This window comes from Pezoporus flaviventris, unplaced genomic scaffold (genome assembly GCF_033815535.1).
Source record: "Pezoporus flaviventris isolate CSIRO_AGI_PZ_B2104156 unplaced genomic scaffold, CSIRO_AGI_Pfla_v1 ptg000006l, whole genome shotgun sequence".
In the NCBI taxonomy this organism is placed as follows: Eukaryota; Metazoa; Chordata; class Aves; order Psittaciformes; family Psittacidae; genus Pezoporus; species Pezoporus flaviventris.
The window spans coordinates 451,862-462,792 of record NW_026892554.1 but is presented as its reverse complement, the minus strand read 5'-3'; the positions used below and the strand labels follow the sequence as shown (position 1 = coordinate 462,792).

The window sequence follows — 10,931 nt, the reverse complement described above, 5'->3', positions numbered from 1 at the left end:
GACATGGCAGCGGCGCTGTGCTGGGGAGAGGGACTCCTGCCGCGTCCCCAGGTACCTGATAAGGGTAGGTCAGCTCCACGACACCCCAGTGCCTCGATGGAGCCGGCAGGCCGGGGCAATGTGCCATTTGGCTTCTCCAGCTCGGGCAGAGCAGACACATCACAGGCTGAGGGCCACCTCTCGCCACATCCTCCAATGCCCATGGTCACAGGACCCAACCAGGCCCTCAAACCATTTCCTTGTTTGCCCAGGTCTTTAGTTTGCCTTCACCTGAACAGGATACCATGTGCTTTGTGTGCAGCTCCCAGTCCTCACTTTAACTGATGTGCCTACAAGTCCTGTGCTGACACCTGCTCCTTGCCATGGCAGTGCAGGACTCATGAGGTGGGAAAACACTGACAACCCTCACGCAGAGCGGGAGTTCCAATTGTCATCTGGGCACAAGGGCCGAAGGCAGAGGAACGAGCTCTTGCTTACAGCTGGGCAAGGCTGGGGAGGACATCGACTGCTGTGGGGTTACAGCTACTATTGCCTCAGGTGCTACAGCAAACCATAAACTGGGGGGTACCAGGGAGCCCTGCGCATCCCACGGCACCCGTCCCTCCTCCCCGCACAGCTCCAGGCCATCCCAGCCCCTCTGGCTGCTGCAGGGACGTGCTGAAGCTGGGGTGCACCAGAGGCAGACTGGTGCAGCCCTGAAGCAGCAGCGGCGGGTTAAAGCACGGCTCTGGCCCATGTCCCAAATTCCCCCTCGCAGGGAGCCAGCGGACTTCCCAGAAGAGGAACCAGCTTCCTCTCTGTGGAGGAAGTGGCGCAGGATGGCAGCCGCGGCGGCGGTGCTCTGGGACTCAGTTCTCAAGAAGCCCCATCTGTGCGGGTGGGAGCTGGAGCCGGGGCCGCCCCAGCCGGGCCCCGCGAGGCCTCACGGCCCCCGTCTGCTGACGCGTGCGGCAGGAAAACCCCGCTCGCAGCGGAGCTGCCACAGCCGCTGCCCTTCCGGGCAAGAGGCCACTGCCGGGACCTCACCGCTGCCACCAGAGGCTCCTGTGCACCAGAAACAGCGCCGCCTCTCGGTGCCGGCTGCGCCCGGGGCTGCCCTGGGGCTTGGTGGAGCGGGGCCGGAGCGCTGGAGCTCGGCTCCGCCACCGGCCCCGCGGGAGTCACGGTGACGCCGAGCACTCGGTGTCCCGGCGGCGGAACCGCGGTGTCCGGCCCGGCGCAAAGCAGCTCCGTACCCAGGAGGGTGGCAAGGCCCTAAAGCCAGCGCCGCCGGTCACCGAGACCACGGCCCCGGCCTGGCACGGCGGGAGGCCCCGCGCAGGGGGCCGGAGCTGGAGCTCCCCGGCCGTGAGCGGGATCCCGGCCCCGGCGCTGCCCCTGCGTGCCGCGGGACGGCGGCCGGACAGAGCCGAGCCGAGCCCCGGGGCGCTGCGCTCCCGCAGCGCCCAGCACCAACAGACACCGGCGGCCCGCGGAAGTGACCCCGCGGTGATCGTCACTTCCGCCGGAAGCGGGCTGCTGTCCCGGTTCCGGTGAGCGGCGGCTCGCAGCCGGTGCGGCGGGCGCGGATCAGCCAGGCCCCGCGGCACCATGGCGGTCCCCAGCGCCCTCATGAAGCAGCCACCGATCCAGTCCACGGCGGGCGCCGTGCCCGTCCGCAATGAGAAGGGTAAGGGGGGGGGGCGCGGCCGGGTCCCGGCGGCGGGGCAGGCTCGGGGACGAGGGGCCGCTGGTAACGGCCCGGGCGCCCTTAGGCGAGCTGTCCATGGAGAAGGTGAAGGTGAAGCGGTACGTGTCGGGGAAGCGGCCCGACTACGCGCCCATGGAGTCCTCGGAGGAGGAGGATGAGGAGTTCCAGTTCATCAAGAAGGCGAAGGAGCAGGAGGTGGAGCCCGAGGAGCAGGAGGAGGAGCTCGCCAACGACCCCCGCCTGCGCCGCCTCCAGAACCGCATCGCTGAAGATGTGGAGGAGCGGTGAGTGCGGGGCCAGCGCCACGTCCCGCTGCGGGATCGTCTCTGCAGGGGCTGGGGAGTGCAGACCCCGCGCTGCCGCACGCGGGGAGGAGCAGCAGGGGCAGCAGGCAGGAGCTGAGAACGTTCTGCAGGCAGTGCAGGAGAGCCTCCGATTGCTCTCACTTCTGTGCCGCAGGCCCCATCTGTGCGGGAGTCCCCATCTCCCAGGGCACATCCCCACGTCTGGGTGCAGCTGGGGGGGTGTGAGTGAAAACAGGTTCCATTAATGTGGTGTGCAGAGGCTCAGCGGAGTGGGAAGGGACGGCATCATGCGAAGTATACTCATTTGCCACCTCCCCTGGAGCTGCTGCTCTTTTTGGTTCTGGTAACGGGGAGACTTGCAGCTTGGAGCTCTGCTCCTGCTCAGAGCATCGCCAGGGAGAAGCTGCCGGTGCCCGGCCACTCCAGCCCCAGGAGAGAATGTGTTGGGTTCTGCCCACACTCAGCAGCTCCAGCGCTTTCCATGCCCTCGCTGGGGACAAGCCCCGAGTAGCCAGCCTCTTGCAGGCTCTTTACGTTGGCTGTTGTTTAACTGCTCTGTTGCAGGCTGGCAAGGCACCGTAAAATTGTGGAGCCTGAAGTGGTTGGAGAAAGCGACTCAGAAGTGGAGGGGGAAGCCTGGCGCCTGGAGCGGGAGGACACCAGCGAGGAGGAAGAGGAGGAGATTGATGATGAAGTGAGCTTGTAGAGCTGAATAATGGCCATGGGAGACCTCTGAGGGGCACAGGCTGGACCTGCCATTTGCACAGACATGTCTGGTGGAGCTGGACGAATGTCACAGCTGGCTGTGACTTAGCTGGTGGGACACTGTCCTCTTGCATGGGACGGATATATAGTCTCGTCATCAGCAATACAAGTACTGCATGTGTTTGACAGAGGAGTCGGAGGGCAGTGGCAGCGGGGCCGCTCTCCACTGCTGTGTCTGTCTGTGCAGGAGATTGAGCGCCGGCGCGGGATGATGCGTCAGCGAGCACAGGAGAGGAAAACTGAGGAGATGGAAGTGATGGAGCTGGAAGATGAGGGTCGGTCTGGAGAAGAGTCCGAGTCAGAGTCTGAGTACGAGGAATACACAGACAGTGAGGACGAAATGGAGCCGCGTCTCAAGCCCGTCTTCATCCGCAAGTGGGTGCTGTGGCCGTGTGGGTCACCCTGGGTGAGGTCACGGGAGCCAGGGCCATGCAGACTCCACTTCTGTGGCTTCCTCTTCCTCCGTGGGGGAGTGTGATGGTCAGATCCTGGCAGGGCAAAGCTGGGGAGTGTGGGGTGATCCCTGCCCTTCATCAGGTTGCTGCAGGTTGAAGTCGCAGCGGGGTCTGACTGGAACCCTTGTGCAAGTGCCGTATGGTGGCAAACACAAGCTGTCAGTGGGCTGAGCCCCACAGCCGGTGGCTTGCTCTCCCATTGCTCTTGTGCTTGCTGGCAGCCAAAGGGGAATGGTGCAGCAGCCCCGGCATGGGTGACACTGGAAGGGGTTGAGGGCCCTGGGTCTCAGCCTGCCATTGGAGAGGGTAAAGGCTGGAAGCAGCTGTGGTGCAGGAGGGGGAGAAGCCTGCAAGGAGCTGGCTGGCTGCACTGGCCTGTGGCAGGGCTGAAGGTGGTTGGGGTCCCTGCTTGCAGGAAGGACAGGATCACAGTCCAAGAGCGAGAAGCAGAGGCCCTGAAGCAGAAGGAGCTGGAGCAGGAGGCAAAGAGGCTGGCAGAAGAGAGGCGCAAGTACACACTCAAGGTGCCATGGGGCAGACTGTGGGTTGCTGGGGGGCAGCTGCTGCAGTGAGCTTAGCTTGCTCCTTGCTGCAGATCGTAGAGGAGGAAGCGAAGAAGGAGCTGGAGGAGAACAAGCGCTCACTGGCAGCACTGGATGCACTTGATACAGATGATGAGAATGATGAGGAGGAGTATGAGGCCTGGAAAGTACGTGAGCTGAAGCGCATCAAACGGGACCGAGAAGAACGAGAAGCGTAAGTATTGTCTCCAGAGGCATGAGGAGGGAAGCCTGCAGCCCAGGTCCTGCGGGCAGTGGAGGCAGCTGTTCCCTGGGCTTCCCTTCGGCGGCATGGTCTTGGCTGGACCAAGCACCCAGAGCCCCTCCTGCCACCCTTGGGGGGCCTTTGTGCCCCTGCAGAGGCCCCCGATGTGTAACGCCATGGATGGCAGCAGCAGCCATCCCTGTGGGATGCGGCTCTCAGGGGGTTCTCTTCTGCCTAGCATGGAGAAGGAGAAGGCAGAGATCGAGCGCATGCGGAACCTGACGGAGGAGGAGCGCCGCGCCGAGCTGCGGGCCAATGGCAAGGTCATCACCAACAAGGCAGTGAAGGGCAAGTACAAGTTCCTGCAGAAGTACTACCACCGCGGCGCCTTCTTCATGGTGAGTGTTCCCTGGGCACGGCTGCGCTGGAGGCTGGGGCTGTGACCATGGGGACGACTTCCCCCTGTGGTACCATGGGGCTGGGGGTGCCCTTCTGGTGGCACAGGGGCTCTCCTCAACTATTGCCGGTGCTTGCTGGGGACGTGCCAGCTGAGCAGGTGTGTGCTTGCCCCACAGGATGAGGATGAGGAGGTGTACAAGAGGGACTTCAGTGCCCCGACCCTCGAGGACCATTTCAACAAGACGATCCTGCCCAAAGTCATGCAGGTGGGTGAGCTGGCTGGGGTCACGGTTCCTCGTGGGGCAGGGCGAAGCAGCGGGTCCCCACGTCCTCCCCGAACAGCTCCTCATCAGCTCTGCTGCTCCCCAGGTCAAGAACTTCGGGCGCTCAGGGCGGACAAAGTACACGCACTTGGTGGACCAGGACACCACCTCCTTTGACTCTGCCTGGGGCCAGGAGAGTGCACAGAACACCAAGTTCTTCAAGCAGAAAGCGGCGGGTGTTCGGGACGTCTTCGAGAGACCCTCGGCCAAGAAGCGAAAAACCACTTAATGCAGTGGGAGCCCAGGCAGGGACGGGAAGGACATGGCACTGTGCCGGGACTTGCGTGGTGACAAACCCTTCCTCTGCTGTAGTTCCCTGCTCCCTGTACTGCCGTGACCTGGCGGGCTCCCTGCCCTGGTGCTGTGCAGGACAGCAGCCTGTCCGTGCTGGCCAGGCCCATGGTCCCACCAGCATCCCACCGGAAGCCACCCCAGGAGCCTCATCAGTGCCCAGCGGGGCTGTGAGGGAGCACGGCAACTCCAGTGCACCCGCTTCTGGAGGGATGAACAGACTTTATACCTGCCTGGTCCCTGTGGCTTGTACTTTCCCTGTTCAGTTCAGGCCCTGTTTCAGTGACCCCTTTTCTTCTCCCTGGTTGTGCAGGACTTGGCTTTTCTACCCGTACAGGGGGGTGGGTTTGATTAAAGTCATCATTTTCTTACACGTTCTGGCTGTTGTCTGTGAACATGGCCATCCTGTTCTGTACCTTCCTGCAAGCCAGGATGGACTGGTGCAGCCAGGGAGGCATCGGGCAGCACACACGTATGGCTGTCACTGCACCCTGATGGTAACAGCGCCCTTGCCCCAAGAGGGGTGAGGTTACAGGCAGGAAGAGCAGTGAGTCTCAGTGCTCAAGCAAGTTGCAGGTCACTTCATCCTGCTCCAGGCTACCAGCACAGTGCTGGGCCCCATGTATCAGCACCGTGTGCCCTATGGCACCCACAAGGCAGGCGCCCGGCCACACAGACCACAGTGACACCTGCTCCCAACCGCACCTTTATTGTGTAGGGACACAAAATCCAGCTGCAGCCGGCCCTGCGCCTGGCACTCAGTTGGTGAGAGTGACGAGAGCCTCCACCACGTTCCCCATGTGCTCCCGAAGGCTGCGCTCCGCGGCCGCTCGCGAGATCTCCATCTCCGTCATCTGCAGGGACAGCGGCAGCACACCCAGTCACGGCGCAGGACGGGGCCACCACTTGTGCACCGGCTGCACGTGCAGCCAGCGTGTGGCCACCGAACTGTCCCCGGAGGCTGGGATGCCGCCCCCCACTCACAATCAGCTCCAGATCCTCCTTCTTGATGGTCACTTTTGCCAGTTCCTTCTCCCTGCGGCAAGAAACAGACGAACCCCCGCTGACTGACAGCTCTCACCGGTGACCAAGGGGCGACCCGGTGCAAGCCGGGCACGGAGCGGCTGCACCCACGAGCGAGTGCAGGCAGTTACCTCTCCTGTTTCGCCTTCTGCTCCCGGGACCTCCGGTCTCCGATCACCGACATGGCCTGTCAGGACGAGCACAGTCACCGGCCTGTGCAGCACCGGGCGGTGCCCATCGTGACAGGCACCGGGGTGGGCTCCGCGGTGGCCGCGCTCAGGGCCCGGATCGTCCCGCGCCCCACCCCGGTCACGGCCCGCCCCGCCCGCACCGTCTCCAGGTTGGAGCTCTGGATCTCCTTCTCCTCCGCGTAGTCCGTGACGCGCTCCAAGTCGGCCGCGCCGCTGTCGTGCTTCCGCGGCTTCTCGGCCGCGCGCCCGCCTGCCCCATCGCCGCCGCCGCCGCCGCCGTTCGGCTCCGTCTCCAGCTCCAGCTCCACATCGCCCTCCGCCGCCATGCCGCCGGCCCCCTTCCGCTCACGTGACGACGCGGCTGGGACCGTGTTTCCGGTCACGTGAGGCCGCCGGAAGCAGCGGGTGGTGACCCCGGCGTTCCTCCGCTCCGCCCCCCGCCGTCCTCCCGCTCCGGGGGGGGGGGGGGGGGGCCCGGGTCGGTGCCGCGGGGTGACCCCGAGCAGCCGGAAGCGGCCGCAGCGCCGCTCACGTGAGGGCGTGGGACGGGGCGGTGAAGGAAAACAGCCTGGTGCCGGGATGGGGGCGCTGCAGCCGTGCAGCAAACAGGGAAGCGCAGCGGGCGCCTCCCACCGGCAGCCTGCAAGCAGCAGCCACGCCGGAGGCACAGCCCTCCCTTTGCGCTGTGTCCCGCACCGTCCCTTCGGCGTCGGGGGCAGCTCTCCCGGCGCCGTCCCGTCCCCTCCAGCCTTCTCCCTGCGGAGGGGGAGCCTGGACGCTGCAGCCGTAGCGCCCCTCCGACCCCCGCAGCCATGCCCAGGCCCCACGCTGCGCGGTGAAGAGGCCAGGGTCCCCGTGGCCAGGGCTCACAGTGCGCACTGGCCGGGCTCGGCACAGAGCGCCCAGCAGTGGCTGCCAGGCGGCAGCAGCAAGCAGATGGCGGGGCGGGCCGAGCCGACAATCCTCTTAATCCCATGGGGGCAGCGGGGGGGCAAGCAGAGCCGAGCCGGGCCATGGCGGGCACACGGGCACAGGGCCGCCTCCTGCACTCGCTGCTCTGCCAGGTGGGACAAGGGGACGGTCGGGGCTGGGCCGGGGGGGTGGTGCCGGGCCGAGGGCGCAGCTCTGGGATCCCCACTGACCGTGCCCCCCTCCCCCCCCAGCTGTGCTGTGGTTGTGGCTGCAGCCCCTGCCACGGGCTCCGTGTGTCCACGAGCACCCGCATCCTCTACACGCTCCTGCACGTCCTGGCCTCTGCCGTGTGCTGCCTCATGCTGTCCCGCACCGTGGCCCAGGCTGTCAGGGAGAAGGTGACAGCTGGGTCTGGGATGACACCCGGGGTGCTGGGGGTCCCAGGGGTCTCGGGAGCACTGGGGGTGCCAGGGGAGCCAGGAGTACTGGGATACTGGGAACATCGGAAGTAACAGGGCTGCTGGGAATGCCAAGGGGAAGGGGTGCCAGGGTTACTGAAGATACAGGACTTGTGCAGCATGCTGGAAGTGACAGGTCCCAAGAGGTACTGGGGATGGAGAAGGTACTGGTAACGCTGGGGATGTCAGTCCAGGGTGCTGGATGGGTGCCGGTCCTGCCAGCCTCCCTGTCCTGTGCCTGCAGGTGCCCTTCGCGGTGGTGCTGTGCCAACACCTGCCCGGGGGCACGGACTGCGAGCAGCTGGTGGGATCCTCGGCCGTGTACCGGGTCTGCTTTGGCACCGCCTGCTTCCACCTGGCGCAGGCCGCCCTGCTGCTCAACGTGCGCTCCAGCGCCGGCTGCCGTGCGCGGCTCCACAACGGGTACGTGGCACAGAGCAGGGGCTGGGTGCTGCCGGGCTCCCCGTGTCCCTGACGCTCACTGCCTGCAGGTTCTGGCTGCTGAAGATGCTGGTGCTGCTGGGGCTCTGTGCCGCCAGCTTCTTCATCCCTGAGGACGGCTTCATCCAAGGTGCGTCCCGCGCTGCACCCAAGCCAACAGCCCATGCCCTGCGCTGGGCCCTGTGCTAGCCCAGCTCTGCCCTCTGCCCCCAGCCTGGCACTACACCGGCGTCTGCGGGGGTTTTGCCTTCATCCTCATCCAGCTGGTGCTGATCACCGCCTTCGCGCACACCTGGAACAAGAACTGGTGAGTGCCGGGCGCTGGGCGGGCACAGGACCACTGCCCCCTCTCACCCACTGTCCCACAGGCTGACGGGCGCTGCGCAGGACAAGCGCTGGTACCTGGCCGTGCTGCTGGCCACGGCCGCCTTCTACACCCTCGCCTCCGCGGCCTTCTCCTTCCTCTACAAGTACTACACGCACCCGGCTGCCTGCCACCTCAACAAGGCGCTGCTCACTGTCAACGGCAGCCTCTGTGGTATCATGTCCTTCATCTCCATCACGCCCTGCGTGCGGCTCAGTGAGTATGGCATGGCACAGCACTGGCGTGGCGTGGCATGGCAGGCCTGGCCGCACCCTGTGCCTGTGGGGGTGGCCGTGGGCTCCCAGCTCAGGGCCAGCACTTGGGCACCTGGGGACAACACAGCTCCCCTCGTGCGCCTTGATGCAGGGGCTCCCGGGGTCCACGTGGAGCCCATCCAGCAGCTCATGGCACTCCGGTGACACCCTGACCCCACCCTTGCAGAGCAGCCACGTTCAGGGCTGCTGCAGTCCTCAATCATCAGCTGCTACGTGATGTACCTCACCTTCTCCGCACTGTCCAGCCGACCCCCGGAGAGAGGTGGGTGCTCCTGCCTGCTGCGGCAGCCCGGTGCTGGGCGAGCGCCCGTCCCACTTCTGCCTCTCCGCAGTGCTCTACAAGGGGCAGAACCTCACAGTCTGCTTCCCGGGCCTGCAGCAGGATGAGCTGCAGACGGAGGACACCACAGTTGCCATCCTGGGGACTGCCATCATGTATGCCTGTGTGCTCTTTGCATGGTGCGTGTGCCCACGGGGCGCTCAGAACAGGCACAGGTCTCCTGCAGCTGTGTCTGATCCATGGGGCAGGCTGGGGGCCTGGCACAGGGTGGTGAGTGCCTGTGTTATGATTTCTGCCTATCTCCTGGGCACAGTAATGAAGCCTCCTACCTCGCTGAGGTCTTCGGACCCCTCTGGATGGTCAAAGTCTACAGCTTTGAGTTTAAAGTGAGTAAAGTGGGATGCTGCCCCCCAGCTGTGCCCTGTGTCCTCCGGCCGCCCCAAGCCCCCGTCACAGCCCTGGGCCAGGTTTGTCCAGCCAAGCACAGGGGTGCCCATGGTGCACCCCTGCCTGCACCAGCACCTCACCAGCAGCCCCAGTGCCAGGCAGGGCCGATCCAGCAGCAGGGCTCAGCAGCAGTGGCCACCACACTGCTCTCTCTGCAGAAACCCTCCTGTTGCTTCTGCTGCCCTGAGAAGATGGAGGAGGAGCTGAGAGGTGGGTGCAGGGGGTTGCTGGTGGGAGGGCAGAGCCTGCTGCAAGGGGCTGCAGGAGCCACCGTGGCCTGGTGCTCTCCCAGGCACCGAGCAGATGGGTGAGCAAGCAGAGGAGCCTGCCAGGGAACAGTGCATCATCCAGGATGAGAGAGACAAGGTGGTCTACAGCTACTCAGCCTTCCACTTCGTCTTCTTCCTCGCCTCGCTCTACGTCATGATGACCCTCACCAACTGGTTCAGGTACAGCTCCCTGCTCCTGCCCAACTCTTCTTGCTCTTGCTCCCCTTCCCTCTTGCTCATGCAGCCCTGCCAGCACTGTCACCCCCAGCATCATCACCCTGCAGTGCCATCACCCTGCCAGCTCTGACCCGTACCCATACGGGCTCAGGCTCCAATGGTTCACTCCTCACGGTCCCTCTGCTCCGGGTCGTGCCGTCACTGAGCCGGTGCCCGCTGGGAAGCACCCAGCTCTGCACCCACAGACCAGCACCACTTCAAACAACAGCAGCTGTGCGCTGCAGGGAGTCGGGCTGGGGTCTGCGGGGCCAGGGGGTCTCCAGGCAGGTGGGACATGCCCAGGGCCATGTGCCTGCAGGGACACAGGGTGACCCACTGGCTGCAGTGGCACTGGGAGCCCCGTGTCGGTGTCCATCGGGCGCCCAACGCCTGCGCTGTCCCACCAGCTACGAGAATGTGGTGCTGGAGACCACCTTCACGCATGGCAGCTGGTCGACCTTCTGGGTGAAGGTGTCCTCGTGCTGGGCCTGCGTCCTGCTCTACCTGTGGCTGCTGCTGAGCCCCTTCTGCCTCCGCAGCCCCCCCCAGCAGCGGCGCAGCAGCCCGACCATGCGCATCCTGCGGCGACGCCGTGCTCCACAGCGCATCAGCGTCTCCACGTAGCCCCTGCTGGGATGGACTGTGCCCAGCCCCGGGGTCCCTGCTGTGCCCCGTGCCTGGGCCCCCCTGGCCCAGGAGACGGCAGCATCTGGGAGCCCAAGGGGACACGGGAATTGGCTGCTCCCAGGGACACAGGTCCTGTGCTGCACTGGCCCAAGCGAGCTGGTGGTGGGTGCTCAGCCTGGGCGCTACTGGGCTCCCTCTGGGCAGGGGCAGCTCCTGCTGCGCCAACTGCCCTGACCTGGGGCTCTGCCCCAGCCAGCGCCCCGTCCCTGCTCCCCCACCAGCAGCGTGCTCGTTGTATATAGCTCATTGAGTACATTTTGATATAAAACTGAGCTGAGTCTGTGCCATCTGTCCCCCCCAGCACCAGCTCTGCCCATGCAGCAACAGCAGCCAAGGCCCTTTTAGGGCAGTTCTACTGGAGGGGGGCACAATCCA

General features: G+C 65.2%; 3 protein-coding genes across 3 annotated transcripts; 2 read left to right on the top strand and 1 right to left on the bottom strand.

Annotated features, from left to right (window-relative positions):
• The first annotated feature begins 1,554 nt into the window (after positions 1–1,554).
• MFAP1 (microfibril associated protein 1) lies at positions 1,555–5,364 on the top strand. The gene is made up of 9 exons (XM_061446449.1): positions 1,555–1,669; positions 1,755–1,974; positions 2,560–2,689; positions 2,948–3,135; positions 3,631–3,739; positions 3,811–3,971; positions 4,219–4,378; positions 4,556–4,645; positions 4,749–5,364. Exons 1-9 carry the CDS (start codon positions 1,591–1,593, stop codon positions 4,929–4,931), a joined length of 1,320 nt encoding a protein of 439 aa, XP_061302433.1. The 5' UTR covers positions 1,555–1,590; the 3' UTR covers positions 4,932–5,364.
• Positions 5,365–5,681: 317 nt separating this feature from the next.
• Positions 5,682–6,575, bottom strand: HYPK (huntingtin interacting protein K). The gene is made up of 4 exons (XM_061446450.1): positions 6,348–6,575; positions 6,148–6,203; positions 5,978–6,029; positions 5,682–5,847 (listed from the first exon to the last, which is right to left on the bottom strand). Exons 1-4 carry the CDS (start codon positions 6,531–6,533, stop codon positions 5,752–5,754), a joined length of 390 nt encoding a protein of 129 aa, XP_061302434.1. The 5' UTR covers positions 6,534–6,575; the 3' UTR covers positions 5,682–5,751.
• A 568-nt stretch (positions 6,576–7,143) lies between these two features.
• On the top strand, positions 7,144–10,554 carry SERINC4 (serine incorporator 4). Its single transcript, XM_061446447.1, is given in 12 exon segments — positions 7,144–7,271; positions 7,371–7,517; positions 7,822–8,000; positions 8,069–8,148; positions 8,232–8,325; positions 8,387–8,598; positions 8,824–8,919; positions 8,990–9,116; positions 9,251–9,323; positions 9,543–9,604; positions 9,606–9,833; positions 10,277–10,554. Coding segments are annotated over 12 exon segments (1,605 nt in total). The 5' UTR covers positions 7,144–7,181; the 3' UTR covers positions 10,494–10,554.
• The last annotated feature ends 377 nt before the right edge of the window (positions 10,555–10,931 follow it).